The sequence below is a fragment of the Eupeodes corollae genome, chromosome 1 (genome assembly GCF_945859685.1).
Source record: "Eupeodes corollae chromosome 1, idEupCoro1.1, whole genome shotgun sequence".
NCBI classification, from domain to species: domain Eukaryota; kingdom Metazoa; phylum Arthropoda; class Insecta; order Diptera; family Syrphidae; genus Eupeodes; species Eupeodes corollae.
The window spans coordinates 18,690,357-18,711,826 of record NC_079147.1 but is presented as its reverse complement, the minus strand read 5'-3'; the positions used below and the strand labels follow the sequence as shown (position 1 = coordinate 18,711,826).

General features: G+C 34.2%; 1 protein-coding gene across 1 annotated transcript in view; it reads right to left on the bottom strand.

The window, feature by feature from the left end:
• Nucleotides 1–4,862: 4,862 nt before the first annotated feature.
• The window catches only part of LOC129948590 (progestin and adipoQ receptor family member 4), a gene marked incomplete at its 5' end in the record, with an annotated part of 85,769 nt that continues 69,161 nt past the window's right edge, over nt 4,863–21,470 (bottom strand). Inside the window, 3 exons of the mRNA XM_056059747.1 lie at nt 4,863–7,334; nt 7,410–7,550; nt 19,682–19,819. Of these exons, the coding sequence (XP_055915722.1) occupies nt 7,221–7,334; nt 7,410–7,550; nt 19,682–19,819 (393 nt within the window). The remainder of the gene's footprint in view (nt 7,335–7,409; nt 7,551–19,681; nt 19,820–21,470) is intronic.

Sequence of the window (21,470 nt, the reverse complement as noted above, 5' to 3'; positions counted from 1 at the left end):
TTTACCGCTCACTGAGATATTCAGAATTTGAAAAAGTATCCTAATTTATCGAACTTTGAACACTATAAGGACATCCAATGTGTCTTGCGTAATTGGTTCGACCACTATCAATCATAAAATGGCATTTTGTGTCTTTCAATAAATTACTAAGCCTATATTGGACCTAGTATTTTCAAACATAAGAAATTTTACTTCAGTTAGATTTTCAGTATTCATGTTTTTTGATATTGTAGAATTTTTGGGATGGCGCCCGTTTTCCAATTTACCTTTAAATTATTGTCAGTTTTACTATCAAAAATCAACTATTATGTAAGTCTTTCTTTTAATTAGCAACAGTCCGTTAAGAACTAGGGACTAGTTTTATGTGAATTCCAATCAGCTATTTGAGAAGGTACTTTTCATGACAACAATTCCATTACGGCGGATCCTGGAAAAACCCTTTTCATATATTTAAAGGCCGCATATGACAGCATCTACAGGGAAAAGCTGTATAGAGCCACGTCTAGTTTTGGCATATAGAATTTAAGCTGCTCCATAAAGGTTGGAAACAACTTAACAGAACCTTTCGATGTCCAAAAAAGTTTCATACAAGCCAAGGATGCGCTGTCATGCGATTTTTTTAACATCGTACTAGAAAGAATAGCGCAGAGCTTACACGTCAACACTGGAGGCACTATCTTTCAAAAGTCTGTCCAATTACTAGCATATGCTGATGACATTGACATAATCAGAAGAACTCAGTGTGATGTCAATGTGAGTATTGAGTCAGAGGCGGCAAAAATGAGTTTAACGGTTAATGAGGGCAAAACAAAGTACATAATGTCGTCAAGAAGAGACTTACCAGCACCGACGTCTTGGTCAAAGCGTCACCATCGACAAACGTAACTTTGAGGTAGTCAAGGACTTCGTCTACCTAGGCTCCGCTGTAAACGCAGAAAACAACACCATCGCTGAGATCAAACGCAGAATAACTCTTGCTAACCGCTGTTTCTTTGGGCTAAGAAAGCAATTGAGTGGAAAAGTCCTTTCTCGAAGGACCAAAGTGTCGCTATATACGGCCCACATTATCCCCGTCTTGCTATCCGGTGCATAAGCATGGACTATGACAAACGTGGATGTGGATGAGATCGTGTGATCTACGGTCCAGTATGCATCGAAGGGGAGTGGAGAAGAAGATGGAAAGACGAGCTGTTCGGGCTGTGTCGCACGCAGGTGGGGTGAAGACCTCGACCAACTTGGCGTGCGAACTGGAGACAGCTACCTAGGAACCGAGCTAGATGGAGAAGCTTTGCTGGGTGAGGCCCTAGTTCACACAGGACTGCAGCGCCACCTTGAGTAAGCAAGTAATTCCTTTTGGAGGATTTGTCATGACAAATTTATGCATGATATAAACATTTTTAAAGACCCCTTTAAAAAACCTGTACAAACAAATTCAATGATTGTTTTCAATGATCAAAACTTATGATAACTGCACCCTGCTTTAACTTTTTACATTTTTCCAAATATTGATATGTATTGTGCCATCTTTTAGTGATTACTACTCCCTTATAAAGCTGCAGTAATTTTCGATGTAACGACGTTACTGATATAAACGATGATTTTTTAAGAGCTTGAGAACTTTTTTTAAAAAAAAAAAACGCATAAAATTTGCAAAATCTCATCGATTCTTTATTTGAAACGTTAGATTGGTCCATGACATTTACTTTTTGATGATAATTTCATTTAAATGTTGACCGCGGCTGCGTCTTAGGTGGTCCATTCGGAAAGTCCAATTTTGGGTAACTTTTTCGAGCATTTCGGCCGGAATAGCCCGAATTTCTTCGGAAATGTTGTCTTCCAAAGCTGGAATAGTTGCTGGCTTATTTGTGTAGACTTTAGACTTGACGTAGCCCCACAAAAAATAGTCTAAAGGCGTCAAATCGCATGACCTTGGTGGCCAACTTACCGGTCCATTCCTTGAGATGAATTGTTCTCCGAAGTTTTCCCTCAAAATGGCCATAGAATCGCGAGCTGTATGGCATGTAGCGCCATCTTGTTGAAACCACATGTCAACCAAGTTCAGTTCTTCCATTTTTGGCCACAATAAGTTTGTTAGCATTGAACGATAGCGATCGCCATTCACCGTAACGTTGCGTCCAACAGCATCTTTGAAAAAATACGGTGCAATGATTCCACCAGCGTACAAACCACACCAAACAGTGCATTTTTCGGGATGCATGGGCAGTTCTTGAACGGCTTCTGGTTGCTCTTCACTCCAAATGCGGCAATTTTGCTTATTTACGTAGCCATTCAACCAGAAATGAGCCTCATCGCTGTAGACCATAAATCGGACGTAAAGCGCGAAACACATTTCGAACCGAACACTGATTTTGGTAATAAAATTCAATGATTTGCAAGCGTTGCTCGTTAGTAAGTCTATTCATGATGAAACGTCAAAGCATACTGAGCATCTTTCTCTTTGACACCATGTCTGAAATCCCCCGTGATTTTCATGCGTGATTGATAACATTTTCACCTCAAACTCGATTTCACAGTATTTCTCTCGGCAAAAAAGAATTTTGTACATATTCTTCGTGGACTTTAAAGCTGCTTTCGATTCGATAGACCGACAAGCATTGTTTTGCAAACTGTCACAAAAGGGACTGTGGACGAAACTTCTTTTGGTCCTGAAAAATATGTACAAAAACACTCGCTCAGCGGTTTGGGATGGGATATATAAGTCTGAATGGTTTTAGACTACATCTGGAATCAAACAAGGTTGTCTTTTAAGTGCAGTTCTCTTTGCTATATTCATTGATGGTATATCAATATATCTACCCGCTGGAATACGTTTTGCAGGTCTAAACGTTAAGGTACTCATGTACGCAGATGACATTGTGCTTTTAGCAACCACCCCAAAGTTAACAACTTATAATAAATAAGCTAGTTAATTTTTATAGAGTCTGGAAATTAACGGTTAATCTAGAAAAATCTAGAGTGTTGATAGTAAGAAATGCACAATTAATGGTAAAGCTATTGAAATTGTGACATAATACAAATACCAAAAACTTAGCCTCAAAAAATATGATTAACGCGTCATGGAAAGATGTTATGAACAGCTAAGATGTACCAACCTCAGCTAAGTACAAGGTATTTGATGCTGAAATATGATACGGCTGTCAAATATGGGGACATCGGTCACACGAAGAAGTACAAAAACTTCAACATTACTTTGCAAAACGGCTTTTCTACTTACCATCCAATATTCCAAACTATGTTCTACTACTCGAATCCGGCCTTCCTGCTCTATTTATTCATACTCTAAAACTCCACTTTGACTACATCTTGAAAGTACTGGCATATAGACAAAATAGAATTCAATTGTCAATAGCAAGTACATCATAGATAACAAAGTGGGGAGCATAGGAGAATGGAGAAAATGGGCAACAAACTGTGGAATTGAGCTAAATTTCCAACATACTATTTTAATATAACTAAAAGAACAACTCTACGGGTTATAACAGGCTGTCATCCTCTACCAGCGGAATGAAAATTTACAAAAACTGTAATCTTCAATTGACAGAGTCATTTACTCCGATTTGAAATCCTTCATTTCTAAAAAAGCCTGATGGAATCTGAACAGCCTCTACAGCCGAATCTCTTGAGCTTCTGATGAAGACGCACATTCCGTGTTGCGAGAGTGATAACCCCGAATCGCTTAAAACCACAGAGCTAAACGTAGCTCATGTGGAGCAAGTCAATTCCATTATAACCAGAAAAAATATTTTGTGGGCCATCAATACTTTTTCTCCTCTTTTCAAAGCCTTGAAAAGGAACGGTTAAATAGATATTGGTTGGAAATCATCACATTCACGATTTTTAGGAATAGGTATAACCTTGTTTCTAAGCCGCGGGAAATGTACTGGTCATAAGAAAAGAGTTGAATATATGAGTTATGTATTTCAGTACATAGGGCAGTATGGTTTTTAAAAAAACTGGATGCAGGCCATCAACACCGACGGAGGTAGACTTTATGGCTAAGATGCTTTCTAAAACGTCAGTTTCATCAACGGAAGATAAACTAAAACCAGACCAAGAAAGTCCGTTTAACGGTGTTTCAAATAGTTGTGACTCATCCGTTTGGTTCTCAGAGTATGAGGCATTTAATGCAGTGAATTTGTGGTTAAGCTCATTACAATCAATTGATGTAGCTTTTTTGGTCATTTGCTTACCAACACCAATTTCTTTGAGATTTTTCCAGAGCTTCTCTTTGGCAAGAGAACGGTCTAATTCAGGAGCATAAAATCGTTTTTTGGATGCACGTATTTTGCTAATTACCTTATTTCTCAGAACTTTGTATATATTATACAATTCATCAAGCCTAAAAGTCTTCCAGCTTCTGTATGCTAGGTTACGTTCTCTTAGAGACTTAATAATATTAATATAGCTTGTATTAAGTTTTTCTAGGTCAATATCTTTTATGTAAAAAAAAAAACTGATGGCACAACAAAACTGTGTATTTCGAAAAAAATTAAAATGAATTTTCGAAAATGTGTAACCAAAACTGTAATAACTGTCTACCATCGTTAAGTTAGAAAAATGAACAAGTCAAAGCATGATACATTTGTATTAATTTGGTCATTCCTAAAACAAAATGGCTTGAGCTGATACTTCTTTTGAAATTGTGACCGCTTTTCAAATATAGAAAGCTCAACAAATTACCAACCTTCGTGCAAAGCCCATTTTTGTAGGCATGGTTTTTGGCCTCAAATTTTAAAGTAATAGACATATAAATACATATTTTAAGTCCCATTTTATAAACCATAAACTTATAAAAAAAAAAAGTTGTCACATTTATTTTGATATAAATCAAACGCAATGCATATTATTTATTTTATTATCGATTTATTTATTTCATTTATTTAAATATTTCAAATAAAATTAGTAGTAGTTAAGCAAACTAATCATCTCATCTTTATTTAGGCTTTTATTTTCTGTTTTATATTATTTAAAGAAACTTAAAATTTTAGCAGTTACAAAAACTTAAAAAAAAATAAACAGAAAATAAAATTTTAAAACTAAATCAAAAATTAAATACAGATTTTTTTTTAGATTTTTTCGCTCGAATTTTATTTTTAATACGATTTCTTAAGAACGCTAATATCTACATAATTTTCTTTAAAACAGCCAAATTGCCACATATTTTAATTGTATTTTTGTTTTCTTCTTTTAAATCTAATAATTGTTATAATTTTTAAATAATTCATTTTTTTTTGGTTTTCCTCTCTACATAAGGTAAACATTATGTACCTATATTTTATGTATTTCTATCGGTAATGTGAATTATATAACAATCCAAAGCGATATTCTTTATTTATTATTTTTATATTATAAGTAAGTAGGGTTTACTTATAATTTTACAAACAATATTTTCTTTTTGTTGTTATACAATATTATAAAAAGCAATCATTACCTGAGTGAAAATTTTCTATTTGCTTTTTTAATCATAAAAATTAATACAGATAGGTATTTGTTTCTTTTTTTCTAAACATAAATAATATTTTAAATTAAAAAAGAAAAATAGATTTACTAAGTTAAAATATTATGTGATAAATTTGAATTTAAAAAAATTCACAAAAGGTACAGAGATGTTTTTTTTTGGTTTTTATTCATTAAAAGGTACAAGAAATTTCGATAGTGAAATAAATTTATAATTTTAAATAAATTTGCCTAGAGTAAGTAATAGAGCTTAGAGATTTTGTATTTATTTATTTAAGTTGAAGTTTATTAATTTAGCATTTATCTTACTATTTTCAGTAAATGTTTTTGTTTTATTTTAAGAATAAGGAAGAACGAACGATAAGCATTTTGTTTGTACATTACTTTTAAAATTGACTAAACTTCCAACCATGAAAATTCAAAATGAATTTTGTTTCCTTTAACAATATTCTTAGACTAAGATAATAATTATTACAATTATAGGTTTATTAAAGTAGTAAGCTAGAATGCTTATTCTTTTATTTATGTTTTAATATTTATTTAACAATATCACTGAAGTGGTCATTCTTATAGCAAAGAGAGATGCTAAGTATAGTTTTGCGTACGCAAAATGTTTATTGAAATTATTGCGATCTATATTTTATTTATAATGATTAATTGATAAAAGTAATGTGCTTTAGTATATTTAAAGTTTCAAAATGGATTAGGTATTATAGAAAATAAGATTTAAATTAAACATAAATAGAGTTTAAGTCAGTTCGCCAATAATTGAGAACAAAAACATACAAACAGAAATTAATTATTAATGTTAAGTATGAAAGTAAGTAACTTTTCTAAAGACAAATCAATCATGTATTCATTTTAATTGACTTTAATTTTCAAACCTAAAGGTTTTCTATTGAATTGAAATAAATTAAAAAAAACAAATTTCATTAAATATTGCACAAATTTTAAAACTTAAGCTAAACCAAAAAATAATAACAATCAATCTTGGGTTCGTTCCCCCTTTTTGAGAAAAAGATTTCAAAAGCTTAGAGTCTAAAGAATTGTTATATTTATTTTATTTCTTTAAATTTTCAGAATTTTTATTTTATTTACATTATTCATTGCGCAGAACTGTAAATTTTCTTTTCAACTTTTATGTTTGCTATTTTTTGTTTAAATCTTAAAACGTCTATTTTCGAAAAGTAATATTGTTTATTGTTTTATGTGGTTAACGAGTGTTACTTCATTTTTTTGTTTTTGGTTTGTCCGATATATTTTTGAACGCATATTTTTCTCAATAATTTATTTATTTTTGTAAATTATACGTTTTTTTTTTAATTATTATTTCTTAATATATAATACCACAGTCGAAGAGAATTGTTTTATTTTTCTTAATAATGCTGTATTTTTCTTTTGAATAGCATAAAATAGTAGACATATTTTTTTTTGTATTTATGTTAAAATAATTGATTCTTGCAATAATTCAAGAAAATAATATTTATTTTGGTGAATTTAGCTATTGTTTTAATTTTCATATAAATTTAATACTTGATTTTTTTAGTATGCAGTGTGTATTGGCCTAAATTAAAATAATTCATTAAAGATTCAAGTTAGAATTGGAAGTTGTGTTTTATATTTTTTTAATTTTTTAGCTTTATAATTTCTTTTAAGTTTTATTTTTATTTGTGTTTATTTTAAAAACTAATAAAATACAAAAGTTTTTGATAATAATTCGAGTGAGTTATTAATTTAAAAGGTCAAAGTTCTGCATTTGCATCTAGTGAAGATGTTGAATCTATTATTTCGTTTGTTGCATTTATTGAACCACCACATTGTGCTGTTGACATCCATGCAAGTTCTCTTACCGTGGCCTAAATTTTTGAATTAAACAATAAAATATTTTATTACTTTCAATAAAAAATGTTTTAGTGAAACAACAAGTTTACCTGATGCATAGAATAGACAGCAACAACAACTAGGACATGCATTATATTGTGTGAGTTTAAATAATAGTCAACCAGACCAGGGAACCATTTTTCAGGAATTCTCATAGCACCAATTGCACCACCTAATATGGATACTCCATCCTGTAAAAATTAAATATAATTAAGTTAATAATATATTTTGTGTTTCCTTTTTCGTTTTTGTTAATATTTTTAAATTAATAAAGGGAACAACAACACAATTAATTTACATAAATTACTTGCAATAGGGGTTTATACTTTCAAGCTGGATTCGCACAACCAACTGTATCGCAATATTATTATTATTTATGAAAAAAAAAACAATAATGAAATAAACCGATAAAATGAAAATTGAAAATTAACCTTTACATTAACATTTTAGCCAACAAAAATTACAAATTGATTAAGATTTTTACTTATTTCTTATTACTAAAAATAGATTTAAAGGCTTCCCAATTAGTTTAAAAAATTGCAACTCTATAAAATTGATCAATATATAGGCTTTCCAATTAAACGTTTCATTTTGAATTGGTCAATAAACGTGTACTTTTAGGAAAAATGTTTAATTGTAAAGAAAAGAGTATTCTTTTAAAGTTAGAAAACGATATTTTTCAAATGAATACGGTTGCAGCAAATCATAGTTTTCATGAAATGTTTCATAGACAATTATTTCTTTCGTAGCTGCATTTCCCTGCTGTCCCAAAATCATCGGATTTTCAAAAGACTGTGAAATATTAGCATAGATCTTATCTTTCATGTGGGAGACTTAAATGGTAAGGTTGGCAGTAACAACAACGGGCTAAGGCATGTGATGGGTCCTCACGGAGTCGGCAATTGCTGTGATTATGTTGAAAGTATCATTGACTTCTGCGATGCCAATAGCCTTGTGATTGTTGGCACTATTTTTAAGCACAAACTTTGTAATAAAATTAGCTGGTTGTCGACGAACAGGCAATCGTCTGCCAACCAAATTGACCACTTAGCGATTAGTCGACACTTTAGAAGCAGTCTCTTGGATATACGTAACAGAAGAGTCGCCGTTATGGGACTTGCCCACGAACCGTCAACAATTAAGAGACCACCAGTCTCACGAAATGAGAACAATCAGCAGCACAGTACATGACGACATCGAACACCATTGGTATGCTGTGAAAAATGTTTTTATTTCAGTTGCTGACAGAATAGTCGGTCGGAAAAAAGAAAACAAACAACACTTGGCTTTCAGAAGAATCTTGGGCAAGGATCAACGGACGCAAACAGTTAAGGACTTCAATAACTGCTACAAAAGAGGAAGAAAGAAACGAGTTGGAGTCCTCGTATCGCATGAAAAAGAGATAGGTTCACGGCGGTGTGCGCCGCGACAAACGTAACTGCATCAACGCATTGGCGCAAGAAGTAGAAGATGCTGCAAACCGGTGCGACAGCATGTTTACAGAATAACCAAAGAGCTCACACGTCTCAAAGCAATACCTGGCGAAAGAAGTAGACGATACTGTGATAAGTTCGGTGGATGAGCAAGTCAGAAGGTGGAAAGAAAACTTTTTCTCGGTTTTAAATAGAGTATTTCCTTCTGAATCGCCTGAAGAAACTAATCCCCGAATCCACACCGCACCTCCTAGTAAAGATGAGATCGTTGCCGCAATTAAAACACATAATAACAATAAAGCGGTAGGACTTAATGGAATGCCCGCAAAGCTTTTACAAGCAGCGCCAAAGTCATTAAGCAAACTGCTTCATCTGCTCATAATAAAATCCTGGACCACTGAAAGCTTTCCCGATGAGTGGAAGAAGGGAATTATCGTCAAGCTCCCAAAAAAGGAGATCTTACAAAGTGCGAAAACTGGAAAGGAATTTGCGTTGTACCTTCCGTTGCCAAAATAGCTTTTGCTACTATTTTGGCAACTATACTAAAACACATCAGAGAAAACATTAACGCCACACTTGATGCCGAACAAGCAGGATTCCACGCCGGATCTTCCTGTATTGATCATATCAACACCCTATTGAACAGTGCGTTGAATAACGATCACCACTACACCTGCTGTTCATCGACTTCGAGAAAGCCTTTGACAGCGTTAGCAGGGAATATATCTGGTTAGCTTTATGGAGGAGAGGCATCCCAGATTAAAGAGGCATGCTATTATTAAAGCAAAATATGATGGATTCAAGTGTCACGTTCCTCACCATGATAGGTTGTCAGATGATTTTGAAATCCGAAGCGGAGTAAGACAGGGCTGTATTCTGTCGCCAATATTGTTTTTGTTGGTGATAAGCGATGTACTGCGCTTAGGTCTGTGAGATACCGGAGGGATCCAATGGACTTTGACGATGTTTGCTTGCTCTCTCATAGGATAATCAATCTCCATCAAATGAAAACAAGTGTGGAGAGACAAGCAGAAGTTGTGGGGCTGAAAATTTATTTCAGTAAAACAAAAATGATCAGCCTCGGAAACCGAACATCCTCCCAAATAAATATTTTCTCGCAACCGGTGTAAAAAGTGGAGAGCTTTCAATACCTTGGAAGCATTGTTTCCATGGAAGGCACAAATGTCGAATCTGTGCTTCTTTATGAGTGCAGTGACCAAACCGTTTGGATTGGACATACGCTTCGAAAACGTAACGACTGCATTGCAGGCCAAGCAATGCAGTAAAATCCGCTAACACAAGAAGGAAGAAGAGCTGGACGACCGAGAAGCACATGGCGCAGGACAGTCAAGGTGGAATCAGCGTCACTAGGGAAGAGTTCGAGGGAGCTAAAACACATCTCCGGAAACCGTACACGATGGCAATTAGGCGTAGTAGAGGCCCTATATCCCTTAAGGGGCTCTCAACGGACAGGTCTGAGGACCTACGTAAGTAAGTATACAATTATTAAGTGGAAAAATTATATGAGCTACGATTTTAAGTTGCTTGGGATATTTTAAGGCTAAGCTAGGAAGTTAAGACATCTTTGGTTAAAATAAAACAAATGAAAATTGATTGAGGCTATTGATCTACTGGAAAAAACGTCATACTATCCAATACGAGTTTTATACATCTACGATATAACTTAGATTTCTCCAGATTATTCTACCGTTTCCAGCATTATGAAGTATCATCATCCGATGAGCTTACATTGAATCAAAGCTAACATCGATATTGTAGGCAAGGTAGCAGCTCGGGTTTCCTGACCTAAGTAAAGACAATGAGATGCAATGCAATTGCAAAATATCATCAAATCCTTCTCTGACTAAGTCACTAGAAACTTTTTTTGTAGTTCTCTGCCGCTAACACTATGTATCGACAAACAGTGGCAACATTGCAACGCTGCAATCACAGAAGCTACGTGTGATGTTTTGCGTTCAAACAAGCACTAACAATGAACTCCTGGTTTGATGAGAAATGTCGGCAAACAAACAACAAGCACGCAAAGCGTCACATCGGTGCTTTATTAAACGACGAGAGCTGCTCAAGACCTCTATGAGCAGAAGAGAAAAACAAAACACCCACTTTTTAGAACGAAAAACGGAAAGCATCAGAAGCGTGCGTTCAAAGATGTTGAAATGTTTAGGTCTTATGAGCAAGTGAAATGAAATTCATAAGTGTATAATGCTCGAACCAAAGACTTTAAAGAGGGAGTTTTGACATCCCTGCCAAACTAGTAATCCGTTTGTGCAGTATGACCATAAAGAATTTCAAAAAGTAAGGAACCGAACCGAACCTATTAATTTCAAAAAAGGCTTTAGACAGGTTGATGCGCTATCATGCGATTTCTTTAACATCGTAGTTGAGGTCATTTTGAGAGAGCTACCAGGACCACTTCCTTCCTATCATAAGCGATGCAATTAGATAGAAATTTCCAGATTTCTATACCTTCTAGATCTTTCTGGAAGGATAGGACAGATGGTGCAAAAAAAAGAAGGATTTGGTGGACGAGTGTACTCTGTAACGACTAAAATTAAAAGTTTAACATTCCACCTTTCCAGTCATTGTAGCGTGTTCCAGACGAATCTTTTAGCGATAAAGGAAGTCTTGTCCTGGCTTAAATAAAAGTTGATATCAACATCTGATATCCGTATTTTCTCAGATAGCCATGCCGTTATCAAATCTCTTGACTCTGCCTCTACAAAATCTATAACAGTCCATAATTGTCGATCAACTCTAATGGAGATGGCACAACAGTTTGACATTCATATTTGCTGGGTGCCGGGCCATAGAGACATTCCAGGTAACTGTAAGGCAGATGAACTCGCTAGGAACGGTACAGTAAAGCCCATCATACTCGTACCACGTTTGGCAAGTACTGGCATTCCAATCGCTACTTGTAAACTTTTGCTAATACAAGACGCTGTGAGGAGGGCAGGCACCAAGTGGAACAACATCACCACGTGTCAAGTCACAAAAAACATCTGGCCAACACTGAATTTAAAACGTTCAAGGTGCTTGCTATCTCTAAGCAGATCGCATAAAAGCTCGATAATAGGTTTCATAACCGGACACTATCCATAGGAAAGCACGCCACAGGGGTAGGCGTATTCTCAAATGACTTTTGCTAAAGCTGTATGGACGATGAAGAGGAAGAAAAAGTTCTTCACCTTCTCTGTACATGCCCTGCTCTAGCCTAAAAACGAAAGAATTGAGAATCGTTCATCATGAAAATACAAGCATCACAAATAAATTGAAATAATTAAAGACTCATAGCACTGAATTAATATGGTTCAAAATGAGTTTAAACGATGTTAAAAACGTTGCACAATTGAAGTGGTTAACCTTTTCTAAAAATGATGGAAAAGCGGTGTAAAATTTGTTGATATTGTTCGAATGACAAAAATAAACATTTCTCTGTGTCAACTCTTTCATGAATAAATTGAAAATAAGGTTAATATCACCAAAATAGTGCCATTTATGTTACAAGACACCACACAAAACCACTTTCAATACTTTTTAGAAAATAGTTCTCTTGAGCATTAATTTATGAATTAAAAATAAAAGAAATAAACAAATGCAAACTGAATGTGATAACAGCAAAACAAAAGAGTTGGTGTACGAACCCTTTTTTTTTTAATAATTTGTCAGAAATAAAGTAATACAAATACAGTTACGATCGATCGTTTATTAAAACTTTATTTTTTAACATCCAACATTAATACTGTCAACAAAATTTAACTCAGTGCACAGCACAAACTTTGCAATAAAAGTGTTTGTGTTTATTTGTGATTTATGAAATACTTAAATAACACTTAATATAAGCTTTTGTAACATAGAAACACATAATATTGAATAAAACAAAATAAATATTGCATTTTTAAGATAAGAAATATAAATACATTGTTTAAACTTAACCCTAACAAGTCGTGAGTTAAGGTTTACATAAAAATATTGTTTGCTTCTTACACCACTCGCGTTTTGAAAGGGTTAAGTAATATAGATTGATAGTATTTGTATCATACAGTTTTTTTTTCCAAAGAGCACTACTTTATGTTTTCTTACTTTTAGGTAAGTTTGTTTCTTAAAATAAAATATTAACACCGAATGGAATAGGTCAGTTTTTTGTTTTCTACCATTACAGGTTCCTAACTCTCCTGTCAGGTTTGCTAACTTAAAATTTTCATATAAATACATTTTTATTTGTTTTTTTTTTTTACACGAAAATTCTTTTTGTTTTTTATGTCATGACATGAAGAATTTTATGTGTTGAAAATTGAATTGATTTTGATATATAATGAAGTTGGTTTTCATATTAAATCTTAACTTATTCGAACCTTCAAGGATAACAATGCGTGAATTGTATGTAACTAAAGAGATTTATTAAGACAAAGATGTGTTAATGATGATGGATGCTTATAATTTGTTTATATTTACATTTGGAAAAGTAACAGTAGGAGACTTGTTCAAGCCTTTAGGGTTAAAAAATATTCTATAATAAAACAATATGACTCTCAAATCGATCTTAATATATCTTCTCTATAAAAACTTGAGTTTAGCCATAATTGTCCCCTCTTAATTTGTTTAAAATAGATAGAGGACGTGTCCAGTTAGTTAATTTTAAAAATAATCATATCAAATATCAGTTTGCCCAATCTAGCTTTTAGCCAAGACTTTAATATCAACATATAACAATTTAATACAAATATGTTCCATATTCACAGATGTGTTTTTATGTAGTGTTTACATGTTAGTATCAATTATTAAAAAAAAAAACAAAATAAAAACAAAACGAAAAAAAAATTCAAATCAATTAATAATATAATTTTTCTTGCAAGCCAAATAACAATTTAATAGGTACTAATTTTTGTATTAAATTAACAATATAGCAGTGATTTTTTTGTCAACATTGCTTTATCAATCAAGGTTCAATATAAATACATGCAATGTTGACTTTATATATGAACTTCTAGGGGATGCTTTGTTTTTTTTTTTTAATGCATTATTTATACATATAAAAACTCATACTCACAACTACGAGCTAAGGTTTTTTTATTATATAAATAGCATTCCATCCGGTTGAGTGGTAAAGGTTTACGAGTAATGCAGCAGCAAATTAGAATAAACAAATTTTGTAACAATTTAGATCAATACAAATTTTCTTTTTATTTTTGGATATAAATGAAATATGAGTTTTTCGAATGATTATAAAGAAAAATAAAATGTATTTATATATTATATAATATGAGTTATTACATTATATTGGGAAGAATAACAGGAGAGCCTTTCTATGTATTTATTTAACCTCAACATCATCTGAAACTTTTTTTTCTTTCTCCATAACAAACAAAAATTATTATTTTTGTGGTCAGTGTTCAAAAACTAAACCATGTTTCTCATCTGCTTCTTTAATATTATTTTTAAACGTTTTTCAAATAAATAGAAAACCAAAAATATTAAATTGATAGTTATCAAATAAAAATAAAACATCTTCGTATAAAGCCAAAAGCATTTTAATTACATAAAAAGTTTTTCCCAGATGGCAAACAATAATAGCTTCTGAAGTTAAAGAATTAAAGAGTTTTTAATTCTCAATTCAATCGGAAGACATAGCCTACACGACATCATATCTGGAAACGGACTCAGGCGTATCGAATTCCTAGCCGAGAAAAACATGGTGTTGAGTAGCACCAGATTCACGTCCCTAGATATCCACAAAAGTACCTAGCAGCGTTACCAGTTTACTTCAATCGAAGTATATCTACTTCATTTTTTTCAAATAAATTTGAAATCTACTCTTTGCTTAGCACGATCATCAAAATATTGAAATATACTTTTTTAAGGTCTTTGTTTCTACCTATTTCAATTTTGATAAAAATAGACTGAATTTACGCCTTTTTTCTTCTTATCACTCTTGTACGTAGTCTCAAAATTTTATAGAAAATTGAAAATCGCTTGAGTGTATGTATTTTCGGTAACGAGTATACCTAGAGCTTACGAGAAACCCTACAACGGACGAGAAGTGCCCAGAGACACACTGACAGCTTTGCAAACAATCCATCAGAAATGCTGCAGAAGAGGTGCTAAGTTTATCACAGCCGCCAATAAGGATCCCTTGGTTTGACTCCAAATGTGTTCAGGCAAACAAAGCTAAAACTCAGGCTTACAGATTGTGGCAGCAAAGGAGGACACGATCTTCCCGCCAGCTCTACGTCAATAAGAGAAGAGATGAGAAATACTTGCTTGGAAAAAAGAAAAAAGCCCATGAGCAGCGTAAAGTCTAGGATGTCCAGGGATGTCTTAACAGGAAACAAGTGCGCAGCTTTTATAGAAGAAAAAAGAAAACATTGGGATTTACTAGCCACGTTGGAGCCTGCAAAGATAAGGAGTGAAATACCGTACCCGAGACTCAGTCAACGCTAAGAATCTAGAGAGATCATTTCAACCAGCTGCTTAATGGTGATGAAGTCAATGATTCCGCCACGTTAAATCTATTTGGTTGACGATCTAGAGTTTCACCCGGCCAGAGTGAGATCAAACTCACCAGGTTGAAATCGAAAAAAGCGGCCGACGATGACGGTCTGCAGGCGGAGTTTTTTAAGTATGCTGGAGCAGATTTGGTAAGGAGCATGCACCAGCTAGTTACGAAAATTTGGTTGGAAGAAAGTATCCCCGACGAGTGGAACTTAAGCACCATCTACCCGTTCCATAAAAAAATATGACCGCCTTCTCTGCTCTAACTTAAGGAGCATTAGCCTTTTAAACATCGCGCACAAGATTTTGTCAAGCGTATTATGTGAACGCATCAAGTCATTTACTGGCGAACTAATTGGCCCCTAACCAGTGTGGCTTTAGGCCTGGAAAATCTACCATCGACCAAATTTTTATTTTACGACAAATCCTGGAAAAGACCGAAGATCATAAAATTGATCAATTGATTTTTTCTTAAAAATTATGTAAAAGTCAGCAACTATATTTTGCATATGATTAATAATTTTGGGTTTTAAATTTGTTTCTATTTCTGAGATTTTAAGTCGAAAAATGGGAAGTAAAAAGTGCAAAAACTTGAGTAGTTAATTCGGATATAGTATTAAATACACAATTGCAGTTGGCAGATTATTGCACAGCCTGATATTATTTGATGGATTCTCTAATAAGAACACAACCCATTTTTTTTTAAATCAAAACGCAAACCGTTGAGATATTTGAAAAACTTTACTATCGGCCTTAAGTACAATTGCAATGTTTATGAATTTGACTTGGCTTCGGGCATATGGCCACTGTTGGCACGATCGGCAAGATGACGTCAGTCAGCTTTTTGGCATAAGCCAATGACATAACGTAGCCACAAAAAAAAACTGTCTTAAGGGGTTAGTTCGCATCATATCAGATAACACGCCTACTTTTTAGTAAATCGATTGTAACAGGTGCTCTGTGACTTGTGGTGCCAGTTTGTTGTAATCAAATTTCACCCAAGTCCATATTTTGAAATTTAGGGCGAAAATAATTAGTAATAGCTCAAAAAACGATAGTCTTTCACAGTAACGCGACAAGCGGTTTACTTGACAAAATATATCTCAACAACGATGCAATCCGCTCCAATCAGTTATTTTTTGTGGAATTGTTGTTCATGGTTCATAAGGACAACGAACTTTCTATCTATATGCGGAATGTTAGGTCCCTTAACAGACCCCGTGTAGCCGAACAAATAGCGCAAGCCCTTAACTTCTACAAGGCAGATATTACCGACATCCAAGAAGTGCGATAGGAAAGCAACGCAAACTAAAAGGCTGCGATGTATACTACGGCGACAGCTACCGGGAACAAATACATCGTCTATTTTGTTTTTTTTTTTTTTGTTGGAACTAGAATCAGGCAAAAAGTCTTGAGTTTCAACAGTGTGAGCCAGCGCATCACGACAACCCGCTTCAAGGCTAAATTCGCCGATACATAAGCCTGATATGCGCGCATGCCCCAAGAAAGGTGAAAGATGAAGATTGGACATTTGGACAAGACATTTGAGCAGTGCCCTGGCTATGACATTAAAACTGTCTTAGCCTGATATGCGCGCATGCCCCAAGAAAGGTGAAAGATGAAGATTGGACATTTGGACAAGACATTTGAGCAGTGCCCTGGCTATGACATTAAAACTGTCTTAGGAGATTTTAACGCCAAGCTAGGAAAAGAAGTCATCTTCCGCCTCTGAAGTACTAGGTTTCACACGGCCACCACAGCTAAACTTCTAGTTTGACGACGAATGCCTGAAAGCGCACGCAGCTAAACAAAACAGACATACAAAACGGTGATGCATAGAAAGACCAGCTTGCTAGCGAGCTCTACGAGCAGAAGAGGAGAGAGAAACACCACATAGTTTGCCCGATACATAGAAAGGAGACCCTCTAAACTGCGCCAACTACAGACGCATCAGTCTCCTTACATTGCGTTTAAGATCCTCTCTGCCCTATTTTGTGAACGTTTCAAGCCGTTCGTTAACAAGCTGATAGGTCTTTATCAGTGTGGCTTCAGACCAGGAAAGTCCACTATCGACCAAATACTCACACTACGGCAGATCTTGGAAAAAACCCAAGAACTTCAAATCCATACCTACCATCTCTTTATAGATTTTAAAGCCGCGTATGACAGCATCTATAGGTAAGAGCTCTACAGAGCAATGTCTAGTTTTGCCATCCCTGTTAAACTTATCCGTTTGTGCAGAATGACGATGGAGAATGCACGCTGTTCTATCAAGGTCAGAAAAGTTCTCACCGATGCATTTGATGGCAAATAAGGTTTTAGAAAGGGCGATGCACTGACATGCTACTTCTTAAACATCGTTCTGGAATGAATTGTGCAAAACTCAACCGTCAACACTAGAGGCACAATATACCAAAGGTCCATCCAATTAGAACTTGGATACGCAGATGATATTGGTATAATTGGAAGATCAAAGGTCAATGAGGACAAGACAAAGCTTACGCTGTCATCAAAAAAGGACATTGAACAACGACGTCTTGGACAAAACGTCACCATGGACAAATGTAACTTTGAGGTAGTTATGGACTTTGTCTACCTAGGCACAGCTATAAAAACAGACAACGACACCAGTGCTGAAATCAAACGAAGAATAACTCTTGAAAATCGCTGCTTCTTTAGACTTGTAAGGCAATTGAGAAGTTAAGTCCTCTCTCGAGCATCTTTAATCACCATCTATAAGACACTCCTCGTCCCGGTTCTCATTTATGGCGCAGAATCCTGGAGCCTGTCAAAGAAAGATAAGAGCGTCTTAAGATGCTTCGAGAGAAAAATTCTTCTTGTAATTTTTGGTCCCTAATGCATAGATGGAGAATAAAGGAAAAGATAAATAACGACGAACTGTAGGGGCTGTACAGTGACCCTGACCTAGTTAACAGAATTAAAGTCCAACGGCTTAGATGGTTAGGTTATGTAGAGCGAATGGACATCAACGCTCCGGCCCGGAAGGTCTTCGAATACAATCCTGAGGGATGGCGCAGTAGAGGAACACCGCGACTCAGATGTCGCACGCAGGTGGGGTGAAGACTTCAACCAACTTTGCGTGTGAAACTGGAGACAGCTAGCTAGGGACTGACTGGCTGGAGACGCATGTTGGTTAAGGCCCAGGTCCCCCTGGACTTAGGCGCCACCTTAAGTAACTTAGTATGGGGGTTCAAGAAGAAAATGTTAAATTTTCATATTTTTCTTATATTAAAGAATTCTATTGAGCCAAAAATGAGCTTCGTCGCTGGAAATAATTTTGCAATGAAATTCATCCCCTCGGCGTTTCTTCTTTATATCCCATTTGGAGAACGAACGTTTGCTTCAATTGGTCCAACGGGTTCAATTCTTGAGTCAGCTTGATCTTGTATAGGAGTAAACAAAGATAGTTACACAAAACACGCCCTAATGTGGTATAAGCGATCACCAATTCTTGACAACGCCTCCGTGGAATTGATGGACTTGGCAGCAATATTTTCGAAACTTCGACACACTACGAATATGTAGTTGAGTCTACATATTTACACTTAATTTGTCGGTCTGTCTATTACGCCTCGAATAACAACCGACAATTGAAGTTAAGGCTCTTAAAGTTGTGGTTATCGACTCCGAGTTGTGGTAGAAAATTTTTATATTTTCGGTTGTGTATGTACCATGAACTATGAAAATGCAAGAAAAACCTAAAGCTTCCATACAATTTGTATGGAAAATAGAAAACAACGATAAACTGCCTCTTAATAAAAATCTTGAAAGCTAAAATATGGACACAGACAGGTGTATCATTTTACTAAGCTCTAACAAACAAGCCAGTTGTCTTGAAAATCGTAGACATTTTTGATTTTTAAATTACTTTAATGTACAACATTAGTTTATTTTGTTATTCTGTTTTCCTTCAGAACTTTTTTTTCAAATAAAATGATAACGAATAATTTTTTTAATTATTTAATAAATATACTTTAAGTTTGTTTGTGTTAAAGAGATATTTAAAAAATCAGTGTATTTTCATTTTATAAAATGTTTGCAAAAAAGAAATTGTATGTAAAGGTATAATTAAATTGAGCAGGAAAAGTTTTAAAATTATCTTACAATTTTATTTTCACAAAAAGAAACTATTGTGCTCACTTAAGACATCACCAATATTTTAACAAAAAACGTTTTTGAATTTAAAAAAAATAGTAAAAAAATTATTTAATTAGAAACAACACCGAAAAAATGTATAAATATAAATATTATTATATTTAAAAAGACAAAAAACAAATTGTATCTAAATTCATAAAAGAAAATATAAATAAACATTTTAATTAATTTTTATTTTTAAAAATTGTATTAATTACTACCTGTAGATATACGTGAGACATTGCGATTCGATTGCTGCCCACTATTCCGATTGTTCGTAAAAATGTTAGAATTGATCTCATTGTAAATGGCAAAGCAAAACAAAGACGTCTCTGCCATGGTGAACTTGCTGTTAGTGCCTACAAAGGGGACACACAAGATTACAATTATTTTATACATATATAAATAGATTGGAATAAAACTGGAAGTAGAAAAATCAATAAATCTAAAAGGACTGAATTCTCCTTTCCAAAAAAAAGTAACAAAAAGAAACAATAATAAGAACCCAAATGTTTTAGGACACATGAAATAACAAAATAACAACAATCAATTCGGACCATCAGTAAATGGATGTGTATAGACGTGTTGGTCATGGCCATTATGTGCATACGAGGCAAAAAAGCTGGACACGTTAGATTTTCTTGCCAAACATAGAACACGAAATTTTATTTTCGATTTATATCCTAATGGCATAGTTGATATGGCTCTATATAACATTATGGTAAGGTTTTGTTGTTTTGGTTGCCAACTATGGTTTTCTAATAAGAGGTTTTGATATTTAAAAATATAGTACTTTTAAAGATAAACTAATGAATGTTTGCTTTATTGTCAATAATAAGGTATGCTATTAATAATGAAACACGATATAAGCCAAAAAGAAACCCATGGGAAACCTACATGACCATTTCGGATATTTTCCACGATATGTCCTTCATAACTCAGGGATTTCCATTTACAAGAACTTCGTGAAGCTAAAGTGAAGTGATCAAAATAAGATAACATTAAGGTGATTAATTAGAAGATCTGGTTGGATAATTCTGGTCACCTTTTGGTGCAAAAAGTCGATTAGGAAGCTATTCTTGAAAAATTACCATTGTTTTATTACATTTGCATTGCATTCCATATTGATAACATTCAACCTTGCTCACTTAAATGTCTTCAAATCAGTTAGCCTTATATTGATTAAATACAGTACGAGCAATTAAGACGGAGAAACATGATTAGAAATAGGATACCGATACACATAATTTTTGAATTTAAGCACATTGTAATGAGTTGGAAATTTTGAATCTGATAATGTATTCCACATTCGTGTAGTGCTGCTAAAGAAAGAATCACTGTACTTAACAATTAGTCCGAAATTGAGTTCAAGGATAAACTACTGAGTAGTCCTAGAGGCATGAGCATTGTGGTTAAATTGTTTGAGGGGATGAAAAAAGGGCTATTTAAGAAAACCATTTAACGAAAATAGCGATTAAACAATGATAGCTATCAGACTTTGCGGCGGTATTCAAGAGTATGAAATTTATCAGTTAGAGAACGTTCGCCTATCACTTTAAGAGCTCACTTTTCAATTCTATTCAATTCAGACTCAAGTATGTCATTAGGGCACCAGGCGAAATATTAGAATTAATTGACGAATAACAACTGTGTTATTAATAGGCAGATTAGAAGGGTAGAAAACTTCTTGCATGCTCTGAGAAAACCTAAATAATAAGAAGGATGTTTGAAGAACTCAAATATGTGAAATGCAAATACCTAGAACTAAAAGCTTTTCACTTTCCTAGGTGCAGGTAGGACCTATGAATAATGCCATTGAGTAGGGTTAAACTTTTGCGACAGTAGACGTCATTGAATTTTCGAATCATTAAGTTATATAAGTATTTTGATTCCCCATTTAACAATGCTGTCAAGATCAACACCGTTCAGGCACTGCCGTTGCTAGTCCACATCTTCAGGACATAAAAGAAAATCTATATACCAATATTAAAAGAGGATACTGTCATCAGC